General features: G+C 41.0%; 1 protein-coding gene across 3 annotated transcripts in view; it reads right to left on the reverse strand.

Moving 5' to 3' along the window:
• The window catches only part of dzip1 (DAZ interacting zinc finger protein 1), a 58844-nt gene that overhangs the window by 27421 nt on the left and 15077 nt on the right, over positions 1-16346 (reverse strand). For 2 of the 3 annotated variants that reach the window (XM_061902471.1, XM_061902469.1), the window contains exons 7-14: positions 13420-13529; positions 13235-13351; positions 9322-9384; positions 9129-9257; positions 2514-2562; positions 2372-2428; positions 2176-2229; positions 1821-1966 (exon numbers count right to left, since the gene is read on the reverse strand). In XM_061902471.1, the coding sequence (XP_061758455.1) occupies positions 1821-1966; positions 2176-2229; positions 2372-2428; positions 2514-2562; positions 9129-9257; positions 9322-9384; positions 13235-13351; positions 13420-13529 (725 nt within the window). The remainder of the gene's footprint in view (positions 1-1820; positions 1967-2175; positions 2230-2371; positions 2429-2513; positions 2563-9128; positions 9258-9321; positions 9385-13234; positions 13352-13419; positions 13530-16346) is intronic. The other variant, XM_061902472.1, reaches the window with a different exon arrangement.

The raw sequence follows: 16346 nt of genomic DNA on the forward strand, positions 1-16346 counted from the left end.
AAAAAGTTGTTCTCGCAATTGTTTGATATGAATTCCAACCATAACCAAGCATGAAACACCATAGCTCTTGTCTAAAAGTAGGTGTACTGTCACCACTTGTCACATCACGTTGTGACTTATTTCGAGTTTTTCTGGTGTTTTCCCTGTGTGTAGTGTTTTAATTCTTGTCTTGCACTACTATTTTATTGTTGATTGTCATGTCATTTACGGATGTACTTTTTGGACGCACTCTGTAAGTCTTTGCTGTCGTCCAGCATTCTGTTTTCGTTTACTTTGCAGCCAGTTCAGTTTTAGTTTCGCTTAACCTTCCCAGCTTTAATGCCTTTTCTTAGCGGCACTCGTCTTTTGTTTATTTTAGGTTTAAGCATTTGCATACTTGCCAACCCTCCCGGATTTGCCGGGAGACTCCCGAAATTCAGTGCCTCCCCCGAAAACCTCCCGGGACAAATTTTCTCACGAAAATCTCCCGAAATTCAGGCGGAGCTGGAGGCCACGCCCCCTCCAGCTCCATGCGGACCTTAGTGACGTGTCGACTGCCTGTTTTCACGTCCGCTTTCCCACAATATAAACGGCATGTCTGCCCAAAGACGTTATAACTGTAGAATTATCGAGGTCGAGTTCTTGGTTTCTTATGTGGGTTTATTGTTAGGCAGTTTCATTAACGTCCTCCCAGCGCGATAACAACACACAACAACAGCAGTCAAATTTTCGTCTACCGAAAAGCAGTTTGTCTGCCGTAAACAGCAATGTTGTGACACTCTTAAACAGGACAATACTGCCATCTACTGTACGTTTTGGGCCATGCTAGGGAGATCAAAGTTTCCAGACTCTAGTGCATTTGATTAAAGCATTTTTGTGGGTGCCTCACAGCAATGCATCATCATAGAGGGTGTTCAGCATGGCTAGAAAAATTAGTGACAGAGAATAGAACAACGATGGACAATTCAACCCTTAACTCAACAATGAGTAGATGAGTGTTATGTGTGTTTATATGTGTAAATAAATGAACACTGAAATTCAAGTTTTTCTCTTAGTTTTATATATATACATATATATATCAATCAATCAATGTTTATTTATATAGCCCCAAATCACAAATGTCTCAAAGGACTGCACAAATCATTACGACTACAACATCCTCGGAAGAACCCACAAAAGGGCAAGGAAAACTCACACCCAGTGGGCAGGGAGAATTCATATCTATATATATAATGAAATTAATATATACATACATATATATAGCTAGAATTCACTGAAAGTCAAATATTTCTTATATAAATAAGGGTTAGGGGGGTAGGGGTTTTATATATATATATATATATATATATATATATATATATATATATAAAATACTTGACTTGGTAAATTCTAGCTGTAAATATACTCCTCCCCTCTTAACCACGCCCCCTACTACACAAACACCCACACACACACCCACACCCCCCCACCTCCCGAACTCGGAGGTGTCAAAGTTGGCAAGTATGAACATTTGACACCTTTTTACCTACAAACCATTGTCGTCGTTCCAGACATCTACAAAGCAATTAGCTACCTGCTGCCACCTACTGGTATGGAAGAGTATTATACGGTTACTCTGCCGAGCTTTAGACAGCACAGACACTCAACAATGGAACATTTACGGATTATAATTACTGGTTTGAAAAAAAATATTTTTAACCCAATTAGGTGAAATCACATAATCTCCCACGGCACAGCAGACAATATCTCACAGCATACTAGTGTGTCGCGGCACAGTGGTTAAAAAACTCTGCTGTAATGTGATTGTGCTATAGAAAATGAGTGAAGTGGGCCATACTCACCGGATTTACTCCCAGGTTCTCCAGCTCCGTCATCACAAGCTGCTCAAGATGCCGCCTGATTTCTTTCTTGTTGGTGTTCTTCTTAATGGACACCCTGTGTTTCTTTTCCGCCTCCGGTGGTTTCATCCCAGAGATGCTGGTCAAGTCTATGAAAGATTGAATTGTTCATTTATTGACAGTTACGGCCTAGATGTGGTCAGGAAAAAAATAAACCAAATAGACAAAAAGACAAGAAAAACAAAGAGATGGTTTCAGTCGCAACAAAGCTGAAAAGAATGGCTGCTGAACAGACTGAATGAAGCTTCGATGTTCCATGCAGACGGCATGCAGTCCACCAACTCTGCCAGAGTTTTACCTTCTTCTGACAGCTCCTGTATAGGATCCAGCTGAGGAGCAGGGATGGGCTCCTCTAACAAAAGGTCATTGGACGTCAGGGAGATAAAATAGTGGTTATAAGAGGCTGTATGGGAGTGGTGATATTCCTTCATGCAACAAAGACCTGCTCAGACACTCTGGGAGGGATCAAGCCCATGTTTACTTCACTAACTCACCCAGTACAACTTTCTTTGGTTTCGGCTCAGGTGCTGGAGCCGGTGCACTGACTAAGACTGAAAAACAGAGGAAGAGACGGTTGCGTGCAGAATCACACTGGCCTTTTCCTGATGAGCTCTCTGTCCTAAAGAGAATCTTTACCTGGGACTTTCACTACTCTGGTGGGCGGATTTGAAGAAATATTCGTTATCTGCAAGACGGAAAAACACAGTGAAAGTGTTACAAAATACATGTATGGCTGGATACAAGAGCAGTGCAGATAAATGATTCAAATTACAGCAAAAAACATTCATTTGTGAGATTGTAGTTGTTGAACTTATAAGAAATAAGAATGTTGCATGAATAACTAACAATTTGCATCATTACTAAGATTATCTGCAAATCACAAGCAAGTTCCTGTGGTGAGAATCAAGCAAGTCAAAAGTCAAGTCATATATATTGATTGATTTTTTATTAGTAGATTGCACAGTACAGTACATATTCCGTACAATTGACCACTAAATGGTAACACCCCAATAAGTTTTTCAACTTGCTTAAGTCGGGGTCCACGTTAATCAATTCATGGTGTATGTATATTATATATATATATATATCTCATCATAGGCATCCGTCCGTCAATAGTGAGGATGGGTTGCGCCTGGGGGAGTTCATTCTTTCTTGCAGTACAGCCCCACTCTGGAGTGACAATCTCTGGTGCAGACGTATGGGGAGGGTTCTGACACAGGAGCAGGTCCCGCGTCACGCAGTTTCCGCTTTAGTCTCCTCGCCTGCAACAGGGAGATATGCTTCTCCTCGGCATGGTGGGTTCCTGTGGCAACAGTCTGCCTCCAAACGTCGCGGTCTTTTGCAGCTTCCTCCCAGTTGTTGTGGTCGATGTCTGCCAGTTTCATGTCACGTTTGCACACGTCCTTGAAACGCAGTCGGGGGCGACCAAGGGGTCTGGAGCCTGTTGACAATTCGCCGTAAAGGACAGCTCTGGGGAGCCGGCTGGGGTCCATCCTGTGGACATGGCCAAGCCATCTCAGGCGGCGTTGGCTGAGCATAGTGAACAGGTTGGTGGTGTGCGCACGATCTAGGACTTCCATCTTGGGAACTTTGTCCTGCCATGAGATTCCCAGGATGCGGCGAAGACAGCGCAGGTGGAAGCTGTTTAGCTGTTTCTCATGTCTGGTGTAGGTGGTCCAGGCCTCGCTGCCATACATCAATGTGCTAATGACGCAGGCTTGGTAGACCTGGAGTTTAGTGCGCGTGGATAGATGGTTGTTCGACCATACTCTTTTGGACAGCCTGCCATCACTGTGGCGGCTCTCGCAAGCCGGATGGAACCTTCTGTGTCAAGTCACTGGAGATTGCGGATCCAAGGTATGTAAAGGTGTTGACACATTCCAAAGTCTGATTGTCGACAGAGATGGAGAGTGGAGTTTCAGCATCTTGGCCCATGACATTGGTCTTCTTTAGATTGATGGTGAGACCAAACTCTTTACAGGCAGATGAAAGCCTGTCCATCAGCCTCTGGAGCCCGGACTCGGTGTGGGATGCTAGAGCTGCATCATCAGCAAAAATCATTTCACCTTGGTCTTGGAGCGCAAACGGGCAAGGTTGAAAAGTTTACCATCGGCTCTCGTGTGTAGGAGGACACGTTCAGAACATGTGCCGAAAGCAGTAGACAGAACGAGGGAGAAGAAAATTCCAAAGAGGGTTGGCGCAAGAACGCAACCCTGTTTTACGCCGCTGCGGATTGGAAAGGCCTCTGATGTTCCTCCTTCCCAACAGACGGAACCCAGTGTGTTTTCGTGGAATGATCTTATGATGGCGAGGACTTTTGGAGGGCAGCCAATCTTTGCAAGCAGCTTGAAAAGACCATCTCTGCTGACAAGGTCGAATGCTTTAGTGAGATCAACAAAGGCGAGATATACCTTATATCCCTTATCTATATATATATATATATATATATATATATATATATATATATATATATATATATATATATATATATATATATATATATATATATATATATATATATATATATATATATATATATATATATATATATATATATATATATAGATATAAAGGCCTGGGCAATTATTTTGCCTTGGTGGGCCACATTTAGAGAAAATAAATTGTCTGGGGGCCAGTTTATCTATTTTTAGGAACACAGAAATCCGAATCAGAAATAATTTATTAATCCCAGAGGGGAAATCAAAATTTTCAGCATTAATACAAAACCTCACAATAATGTCTGATTGAAATCTAAAAACATTATGACAGACGCCTTATACGGAATGGAATTTTGCATTTTTTAACTGAATGAGACACCCAAAATATACATCAAAATTCAGAATGTGGAATTTACAATAACTATGAAGGATAAAACACTGAATATTGACAATATATTAAGGTCACACCCCCTCTCCATCCACATATTTTACAACCAGGCGAAATGCAACAAAAATGCAACAAACACAGCGAATTATGAACGCGAAGGGTAAAAAAAACAACACCTACAATCTGATATATGTGATATATCACGAAGCTTTAGAACTTTGTTGTAAAAATCTCCTTCCGCGTCTGTCCCTGACACCCACATTTCAGGCTCTGGAAACACTCTGTGGAAACACTCCTCACCCACACTGCTTGGTGCCTCGTCTGAGCTGATGTGACTTAGGTCACCATAGTAACTAATTAGATGATCATAGTAACTAATTAGATTACCACAGTAACTAGCGTATCATGCAAAAGCGCGGATTCCAACCATTGAAATACTTTACATAGTTCTAGAATCACTGTCATTTGAAAATATCCCTGCACATCATAATGGCAGCTACACTTTCTATCTTAAAGATCTAAAAACAAATATTTGGGAATGTATGGCGGGCCAGATTGAAAAGTTTAATGGGCCGCAAGCGGCCTCCGGGTCTTAATTTGAACAGAGATCTGGCATAAGGCATAGCAATTCAAAATAAAATTTATACAATGGCAAATTTAGAAGGAAAATCTATAGACCAGGGGTCGGGAACCTTTTTGGCTGAGAGAGCCAAAAAGCCAAATATTTTGAAATATATTTCCGTAAGAGCCATATAATATTTTTTTTAACACTGAACACAACTTTTTAAGTAAGACCAACAATTCTAGAGTGTAAAAGGTCTCTTATTCTTTGTAATAACATTGTCATTCTGAAGCTAACTGTGGAGGGGCGTGGCCTGCGGCGACAGGTGCGTAGATGGCCCACCTGGGCCTTGTTATCTAATCACCTGTCGCTCTGTTATAAGCAGCAGCCAGGAGGAGAGACGGGGTTGGGGCTGGAAATACAATTGCTGGAAAACAACTGAGAGACTTATTGAAAAATAAAACAATATTGTAACCCTGAAACAGGCTCTCATGTCGGTGCTTGGTGGTCTGAAGAACCCCCAGGAGGGCAAGTCCCACACTAACCAATAATAAATAAATAACTTCTTACCATTAACGCAACTTCTTGAATGGGTGGGATAGAAAACGGATGGATGGATTAAAAATGCATGAGAATGTTTTATATTTTGAACATTATTTTTAACACTGTGATTACAAGTGGAATTATTCATTACTTATCGTGTTAAGCAATGTCAGCTCAGATTTATCAGAGAGCCAGATGCAGTCATCAAAAGAGCCACATCTGGCTCTGGAGCCATAGGTTCCCTACCCCTGGTCTAGACGTTAAGTGTCCGAGGACAATATTGACTTTCGAAAAAATCTATAATAGGGGCAAACCAATTTCTGGGAATAAAAGTACTTTATTTAATTATTTATTTACTTTTTTTTTTTTTACAAATTAATTAATTATTATTCTTTATTAGCTTATTTCATTATAATTACTTATTACCAGTAATTTTATTATTAATAACTACTTTTGCTACCCCGGCTGACAGAGCAGCTAATTGCGGATGTTCATACACAGTGTGGAGTCGCTCCCCTAGTTTATTAATCATCATCTCCATTGCGACAATTAAACCACATTTCTTACAAGTACAGTTATCACTGGAGGATAAGGCTAAACATGGTACACATCGAGTAAGACCAAACAGGCGCAGAAAAGAGGACATGCTAATCGCTAAGCCAGGGCGCTAAAACAGCTTGAAACAACGGAAGAAATAAAGTGCTTAGTAAAGTCTAAGAAGTATAGCTATATGTGTTCTTGTCTTACATAAAAATGATGAATGATAAGCAACATTTCAAAACAAGAGCAGTTCCCCTTTATTGTTTATGTTGCAAGCTTTGACTTCTGCGTGTGAATGCTTGAGGCCCCGCCGCCAACCTCAGACAGATATTGGATGACAGTGGCCCAAGACGTTGACGGCAAAGTTTGATGAAACTTTCAGCAAATGTCAGAAATGGAATAAGGAACAAGGGATTATATTTTGCGGCTGATCCGGATCACCGACTGGATTCAGGACTTTTGGCACGGCAGAGGTCTGTGCTCTCCAAGTCCTATTCTGGTTATGTGTGCTTCTCTTTCTTCCCCTTCATTTTTCTGTTTTCTTTTGTATCATTATGTGTATGTATTGCTGTATTTGAACAACTGTATTGTTGATAATAGAGGTAAATTATTGGTATTGTTCATTATCAATAGTGATATTTCTATTGGTATTTGTATTGCTCCATTTTTAGTGTAATAATGCTCATTGTCAATTCTGTATTATTATTTATTTCACTAACTGCTTCTTTGCTATCACTTTTACCATCATAATTGTACATATACGATGTTGCTCTATTGTTGTTGTTAGTGTTGTTGTTTTTGTCTATCTGTCTTATCCCCCTCTTGTCCCAATCCAATCCACTTTATTTATATAGCACATTTAAACAACAATAACGTTTCCAAAGTGCTGCACAGCCATGTTAAAAACAATTGTAAAAAAATAAAAAAATTAAAAAAAATAAAATAAAAAAATATATATATATTATGCTCCACCAATGACTGAATAAAAACAAAAAATAAATAAATATAAAACCAATAAAAACAATTTCCCCCTCTGTCTTCCTTTTTTCCTCTTTCCATCCCCTCCTGCTCCGGCCCGGCTGCACCAAATGATAATATAAATATATATAATAAAGTCAAATACAAATAAGGCAACAAGAGAAGTATCCCACACTTCTCTTTTGTAAAGTACCGTATTTTTTGGATTATAAATCGCTCCGGAGTATACGTCGCACCGTCCGAAAATGCATAATAAAGAAGGAAAAAAACATTTATACGTCGCACTGGAGTATAAGTCGCATTTTTGGGGGAAACTTATTTGATAAAATCCAACACCAAGAATAGACATTTGAAAGGCAATTTTAAATAAATAAAGAATAGTGAACAACAGGCTGAATAAGTGTAGGTTATATGAGGCATAAATAAGCAACTGCTATGTTAACCTAACATATTATGGTAAGAGTCATTTAAATAACTAGAACATATAGAACATGCTATACCTTTACCAAACTATCTCTCACTCCTAATCCATAAATCCTATGAAATCTTCTTCCTCGATGTCGCTTCTAAACAACTCTGCCAACTCCAAAGGTATGCGCCGCTTCCTCTTGTCGTTTTCTGCTGCATATTTCACTACATCCAGCTTGTAATCTGCAGTACATGATCTCATTTCGCTGCCATTTTTGTTCAGCCCTTCTCAGTTTTTGTAAGTTACCGCCAACGATAAAATGATCCATTTTAATAGCTACGGCAGTAGCATGTAGCATATAGCAGTTAGCATTCCATGACCCACGATGCACTTCTGCCATGACCCTCCCCCGCCGAATTCTTATTGGTTGACGTGTGTGTGACGATTGCTGACATTTTCTTCGTCTCTTCCGCGAATGAGATAAATAATCCCATCCATCCATCCATTTTCTACCGCTTATTCCCTTTCGGGGTCGCTCAGCTACAATCGGGCAGAAGGCGGGGTACACCCTGGACAAGTCGCCACCTCATCGCAGGGCCAACACAGATAGACAGACAACATTCACACTCACATTCACACACTAGGGACCATTTAGTGTTGCCAATCAACCTATCCCCAGGTGCATGTCTTTGGAGGTGGGAGGGGCCTATCCCCAGGTGCATGTCGTTGGAGGTGGGAGGGGCCTATCCCTAGGTGCATGTCTTTGGGGGTGGGAGGGGCCTATCCCCAGGTGCATGTCTTTGGAAGTGGGAGGAAGCCGGAGTACCCGGAGGGAACCCACGTATTCACGGGGAGAACATGCAAACTCCGCACAGAAAGATCCCGAGCCTGGATTTGAACCCAGGACTGCAGGACCTTCGTATTGTGAGGCAGAGGCACTAACCCCTCTGCCACCGTGAAGCCCTTATTTGATATTTTACGGTAATGTGTTAATAATTTCACACACATGAAACTATGAAAAAAAACTGCGACTTATACTCCGAAAAATACGGTAAATCTGAACACCCGATATGTGCATCAACATCTACTACATGATTTGCCTGAGAAGCTGGACAGGACAAAACATAAAAAATTAAAAAGTATTGCTGAAGAGGCACAGTTAAGTGCAGATTTTGTATTGGATCTCATCCAATGTGACTTACTCAGTAGTGCATATTTGTCTAAAGGGAACTATTCCAGGAAACGTTTCAACTTCCTTTGGATTAAGATCCCTATCCCACGTACAGTATCACCATCATATCACTCAGCTCATGCAGCAAATACAGGATATCCTCAACAAGGGCTGAGCTTCCACGCTGCTTCCCCTCACTGATACATGTCAAGCATTGCTAACCTGCTCCCTCTGAGTCTTGATGGTTTGCTCCTTCTCCTGCAGCCTCCTTTCCATCTCCTGCAGCTGCCTCTGGCTCTGCCCCTGGTGCTCCGACACGGCCACCTGAACCCTGCTCAGCTCGCTCTGCAACTGAAAGGACGACACATTCTCAGAGGGGGATGTTTCGCCAAGGATTATATCAAAACTTTTCTACCTTTTTCTTTTCCGATTCATGAAGTGTGTTCATTTTCTCCAGTCTGGACTCCCATTTTTTGTCCTAGAAGAGGATATTTCGTAGAAATTCAACGTTTCACATGCAAGACAATAAAATAGTTACCATATTATCTGGACCATTGGGCGCACCGGATTACATAAGGCGCACTGCCGATGAGCGGGTCTAGTCAGGTGTGTTTTTATACAAAAGGCAAATCGAATTAAAGGAGTCATATTATTATGTTTTTTTTCTTAATGTAAAATATGGTCTTGTGGTCTACATCAGTGGTCCCCAACCTTTTTGTATCCGCGGACCGGTCAACGCTTTATTTTATTTTATATTTTTGTCATGAAAAGGGGAGGTTTTGGTGGTCGGTGCACTAATTGTAAGTGTATATTGTGTTTTTTATGTTGATTTAATAAAAAAATATATATATATATTTTTTTTTAATAAAAATGAATAAAAAATTATTCTGCGGCCCGGTACCAATCGGGCCACGGCCCGGTACCAGGCCGCAGACCCGGTGGTTGGGGACCACTGGTCTACATAACATGTAATGGTGGTTCTTTGCTCAAAATGTTGCATAGATGAGTGTTTTTCAACCTTTTTTAAGCCAAGGCACATTTTTTGCGTTGAAAAAATGCGTAGGCACACCACCAGCAGAAATCTTTGAAAAAGGAAACTCGGTTGACAGTAAAAAGTTGTCGTCACAATTGTTGGATATGACTTTAAAGCATAAGCAAGCATGCATGACTATAGCTCTTGTCTCAAAGTAGGTGTACTGTCACCAACTGTCACATCACACCCTGACTTATTTGCACTTTTTTGCTAATTTCCTGTGTGTAGTGTTTTACTTCTTGTCTTGCGCTTCTATTTCGGTGGCTTTTTCTCCTATTTTGGTATTTTCCTGTAGCAGTTTCATGTCTTCCTACGAACGATATTTCCCGCATCTACTTTGTTTTAGCCATCAAAAATATTTCAGTTGTTTTCATCCTTCTTTGTGGGGACATTGTTGATTGGGATGTACATTGTGGACGCCATCTCTGCTCCACAGTAAGTCTTTGCTGTCGTCCAGCATTCTGTTTTTGTTTACTTTATAGCTAGGTCAGTTTTAGTTTGGTTCTGCATAGCCTTCCCTGAGATGCAATGCCTTTTCTTAAGGGCACTCACCTCTTGTTTATTTTTGGTTTAAGCATTAGACACCTTTTTACCTGCACACTGCCTCCCGCTGTTTCCGAACGATATTTCCCGCATCTACTTTGTTTTAGCCATCAAAAATATTTCAGTTGTTTTCATCCTTCTTTGTGGGGACATTGTTGATTGGGATGTACATTGCGGACGCCATCTTTGCTCCACAGTAAGTCTTTGCTGTTGTCCAGCATTCTGTTTTTGTTTACTTTATAGCCAGTTCAGTTTTAGTTTGGTTCTGCGTAGCCTTCCCTGAGCTTCAACGCCTTTTCTTAGGGGCACTCACCTCTTGTTTATTTTTGGTTTAAGCATTAGACAGCTTTTTACCCGCACACTGCCTCCCGCTGTTTCCCATATCTACAAAGCCACCTACGGATATGGAAGAGTATTACACGGTTACTCTGCCCAGCTTTAGACAGCACCAACACTCAACAACAACACATCATTTGCAGACTATAATTACTGCTTTGCAAAATATATTTTTAACCCAAATAGGTGAAGTTAGAAAATTAGTTGGGAAAGACCAAAATTCAACAACAAAAACGTCACAACCTAAAATTTAATAAACATTGTCAAAAACTATTGTGTTTCAACGTTGTTTTTGTGTTGTAAAAAAAAAATAGCTGGAAAATGACAAAAATTCAATGTTTGAAACGACGTCACAACCTGACATTGAATAAATGTCATCAAGAAGAATGTTGTTTCAACGTTTTACTTCTGTAGTAGAAAATTGTTTGGGGAATTGACCCAAATTTATCAACGTCCAACTCTGACTTTGAATAAACGTTGACAAAAGGCATGTTGTTTCAACTTTGTATTTGTGTTGCAGAATATTGGTTGGGAAATGACCCAAATTCGATGGTCAAATCAACATCAGAACCCAACATTCATGAAACGTCACCAAAAAGCAAAAAAATAAATAAAAAATAGGTAAAATAAGATAATCTTCCACGGCACACCAGACTGTATCTAGTGTGCCGCGGCACAGTAGTTGAAAAACACTGGCATAGATGATGTTTGACACATCATCTTCAAGTCGCTTTCTGACAGTCGCTTCAGGATGCACCGTTTTGTGGTATTAGTTTATTATCGTTTATTAGTAGCCAGCAAGAAGATATATTTTGGACGTGACGGATGTAAACAGAGTGTTACCTGAGGGGGCGTGGCTACAGGATAGTTTGCCAAACGGGAAACGTTTTCTGAGTTCCTTGCATGCATGTCATAGAATTTGACATTACATTTAAGGTGAGTACATCTTCTACTAATACATTATATCTACTAAAGACATTCTGTGATAGATGACATGGGACATGTAAGTGTCAAAAAGACAGCCAAAAGGTTGGTAGATGAGAATAAATCTAAAGGTCAAATATAGTTTAGAAATGCACCCAATTGCAGGAAATGTAGTCTTGCTTTTTTTTTACATTTTCTTTCACGGCTTTTGCGAGACAACTTTGTGCCGACCTGTCGATAGAAATGTTCTTTGTCTTTCCACCAGTTTTCCTATTTTTATCCTAAAGGGTGCTCACATGCCTGCATTACCGTATTTGCAACGGATCATAATGAGCACTGGCGATGAGCGGGTCTATTCAGGTCTATTTTCACACAAAAGGCGTATTGGATTATAGGGCGCATTAAACTAGTCATATTATGATTTTTTTTCTAAAAGAAAGACTTCCTTGTGGTCTACATAACATGTAATGGTGGTTCTTTGCTCAAAATGTTGCATAGATGATGTTTAATACATCATCTTCAAGTCGCTTACGGATGCGCCGTTTTGTGGGCGTGTCTTATTTACGTGGCTCACCTTCGACAGCGTCTTCTCCCCGTCATCTTTGTTGTAGCGGTGTAGCGTGCAAGGACGGCAGTGGGAGAGGGGTCAAAAGATGGCGCTAACTGTTTTAATGACATTCAGACTTTACTTCAATCCATAACGGAGCAGCATCTCCTCATCCGTGGCTCACTAATGCAACAACAACGCCGGAAATGTGTCCCGTGAAAAAAACTCGGACCGGAACTCTCTAATAACTAGAGTTTCTTGGGTGAATAATGTAAACTCACTATGTTTTAGCGCTTCCAGAGCCTGATATAAGTTAAGACGTTACACTACTTTATATTAGAAATGGCAACATAATAAGAAGATAGAGAAAAAGAAGAAGCTTATCAACTATGGCATCGGCATGGACTCAATTTTCAGAACTTATGCAGATCCCAAATACAGATCAGCAGGTACCAGAAGGTAAGGAAAGTTAGTTTTGCATAATATTGTGAAACAAAGCACAGGATAATATGTCTGCCAATCGGTGCCATTTTGCGGTCCTTACATACACACCATAGTAATACTTGTATCTCGGACTACGGTAGCCGTAACAGGCCGACAATCCATCAAGCGGTGCGGCTTCAAAGTCATACTAAAACATTTTGATTGATTTTTGAGCACCGTGTGCAATGTTCTTTTTTTTCCAATGGGACATTTAAAGTTTTGGTGTTGTTTACTGGCGTCATATTGCAGTCTACACATATCTCTTATGTGTGACTGCCATCTACTGGTCACACTTATCATTACACCATGTACCAAATACAATTGCTTTAAGGTAGGTAGGTAAGCACAACCAGAATTATTCCGTACATTAGGCATACCGGGTTATAAGCCCCACTGTCAATTTTTGAGAAAATGAAACGATTTTAAGTGCGCCTTATCATCCGAAAAATACGGTATGTTTACCTGCTGCTTTTGCTGGTACTCGAGCTTTTGAATGGCTTGCATCTGAACCAACTCTAAGGCTTTAAACTGTTCCAATTCTCTTTGCATGTCTTTGTCCTTGGACTGCTGCTTTTCCTCCTGAATCAGAAAAATGCAAACATCATTAATGAGAGGCATGTGGTCAAACACAAATTTTCTTTTCTTACCTCCACTGTTTTAGCTTGAAGGATGTGTTGGTGTTGAACCACGTCCTTTAGACTTTTAATCTCCTGTTTGAGGCTTTCGATCAGCAATTTATTCTCATTCTCTCTCAGCTCTGAAAAGAAGGCAAATATCACAACTGAAACATTCTTTCGTATTTTCCAAAGAGTCTTCACAAACGTCATCATCTTTGTCTACTAAAATGTTTTAGAGCTGGACAATGAATCAAATTTTAATCTCGATTTTGGCTTTTCACGATCATAAATTTATTGATTAACCATGAATTGATTAACGTGGACCCCCGACTTAAACAAGTTGTAAAACTTATTGGGGTGTTACCATTTAGTGGTCAATTGTACGGAATATGTACTGTACTGTGCAATCTACTAATAAAAGTATCAATCAATCAATTAATCAATAAAAATATTCCAATCAGCAAAAAAACGATTAATAGGCCATGCAAATTCGTGACCTTGTAACGGTGAAACAGATGAGTGAGCAAAAGAGTGGAGAAAAAAAGAGCACGTTCACAAGAAATGTGTGATCTCATCTCACTATCACACTCCTCAGCCTTCCCGGTAAGGTTTATTCAGGTGTACTGGAGAGGAGGCTACGCCGGATAGTCGAACCTCGGATTCAGGAGGAACAGTGTGGTTTTCGTCCTGGTCGTGGAACTGTGGACCAGCTCTATACTCTGGGCAGGGTTCTTGAGGGTGCATGGGAGTTTGCCCAACCAGTCTACATGTGCTTTGTGGACTTGGAGAAGGCATTGGACCGTGTCCCTCGGGAAGTCCTGTGGGGAGTGCTCAGAGAGTATGGGGTATCGGACTGTCTGATTGTGGCGGTCCGCTCCCTGTATGATCAGTGTCAGAACTTGGTCCGCATTGCCGGCAGTAAGTCGAACACATTTCCAGTGAGGGTTGGACTCCGCCAAGGCTGTCCTTTGTCACCCATTCTGTTCATAACTTTTATGGACAGAATTTCTAGGCGCAGTCAAGGCGTTGAGGGGATCTGGTTTGGTGACCGCAGGATTAGGTCTCTGCTTTTTGCAGATGATGTGGTCCTGATAGCTTCATCTGACCGGGATCTTCAGCTCTCACTGGATCGGTTCGCAGCCGAGTGTGAAGCGACCGGAATGAGAATCAGCACCTCCAAGTCCGAGTCCATGGTTCTCTCCCGGAAAAGGGTGGAGTGCCATCTCCGGGTTGGGGAGGAGACCCTGCCCCAAGTGGAGGAGTTCAAGTACCTAGGAGTCTTGTCCACGAGTGAGGGAAGAGTGGATGGTGAGATCGACAGGCGGATCGGTGCGGCGTCTTCAGTAATGCGGACGTTGTACCGATCTATTGTGGTGAAGAAGGAGCTGAGCCAGAAGGCAAAGCTCTCAATTTACCGGTCGATCTACGTTCCCATCCTCACCTATGGTCATGAGCTCTGGGTCATAACCGAAAGGATAAGATCACGGGTACAAGCGGCCCAAATGAGTTTCCTCCGCCGTGTGGCGGGTCTCTCCCTTAGAGATAGGGTGAGAAGCTCTGCCATCCGGGAGGAACTCAAAGTAAAGCCGCTGCTCCTTCACGTGGAGAGGAGCCAGATGAGGTGGTTCGGGCATCTGGTCAGGATGCCACCCGAACGCCTCCCTAGGGAGGTGTTTAGGGCACGTCCAACCGGTAGGAGGCCACGGGGAAGACCCAGGACACGTTGGGAAGACTATGTCTCCCGGCTGGCCTGGGAACGCCTCGGGATCCCCCGGGAAGAGCTAGACGAAGTGGCTGGGGAGAGGGAAGTCTGGGCTTCCCTGCTTAGGCTGTTGCCCCCGCGACCCGACCTCGGATAAGCGGAAGAAGATGGATGGATGGATGGATGGATGGATCGATCTCACTATCTCACTTCTTATTTGACCCAATGCCTAGTTAATAATCACTAAATTCAACAAAAAAAAGTAAGGACATAAAATTTCTGAGTTAACGTAACCGCAATAAAAATCACAGAATTGGCCAATAGTACAGAATCTGTTGATAAACTCAGAATATCAGGGAAATTGACATAAATGTGACTAAAATACTGTTATTGTGAAAAAGGAACATTTGTTTGAGAAAAGAATGTGTCTTGTACCTCTCATTCATCCCTGAATCGTCCTAAACTAAACAATCTCCAGATGGCCACTTAACACAGCGACTAAACAACAAAGTTAAAACTATCTCATTTGCTGGTGTTGTTGTGACAACTTCATCAATGTAAGAACTACGAACAAACAGGACAGCAGTCGCAACCTAAGACTTTTTTTTTTTTACTTTCTCAAGTCGTCATCACACGTCAAGCTCAGAGCAGCAGCACACTTCCCCCTTTCACAATAACGACGCTGTATGCAACAAAATAAAGGTTTCAAAAAAATACCGGACAACAGCAGAATCTACCTAAAGTACTTATTGATACATATAAAAAAATATTAGTCTTGGGCTTAAAATACCGGTCAAAATTGTCCCAAGATGTATAGCACCAATAAATGTGAGGATTTTTGCATGTAATTAACAAAATTGCTTTAACATTTTATTTAGGACTTGAAAAGCACACACTATATGGTGTTAAAATAAGTGTAACAGGTAATAAAAAAATTGTATATTACTCATGTTTTCAAATTACCTAAAAAATTGTGGGATCAATCGAGACTTCAATATCAATCACACAGAGTATTTCCTTAAATTGCCGCCTGGGCGTTAATTAATTTAAAACCTCTTCTCACTTTCACCAAAGGCATGCGGTAAAGGCAAGCATGCGCTAATTATTTTAAAACGTCTTCTCACTCCGGCACTTACCAAAGGCATGCGGTAAATATAGGCCTGCGCTTGAAAATTTGAGTGTGATGTAAGGATACCATCATGAAAAGCACATTTAATAAATAAAACGTTATTATGGTCTTAACTTTAATTATAAA

This window comes from Nerophis ophidion, linkage group LG06, assembly GCF_033978795.1.
Source record: "Nerophis ophidion isolate RoL-2023_Sa linkage group LG06, RoL_Noph_v1.0, whole genome shotgun sequence".
NCBI classification, from domain to species: Eukaryota; Metazoa; Chordata; class Actinopteri; order Syngnathiformes; family Syngnathidae; genus Nerophis; species Nerophis ophidion.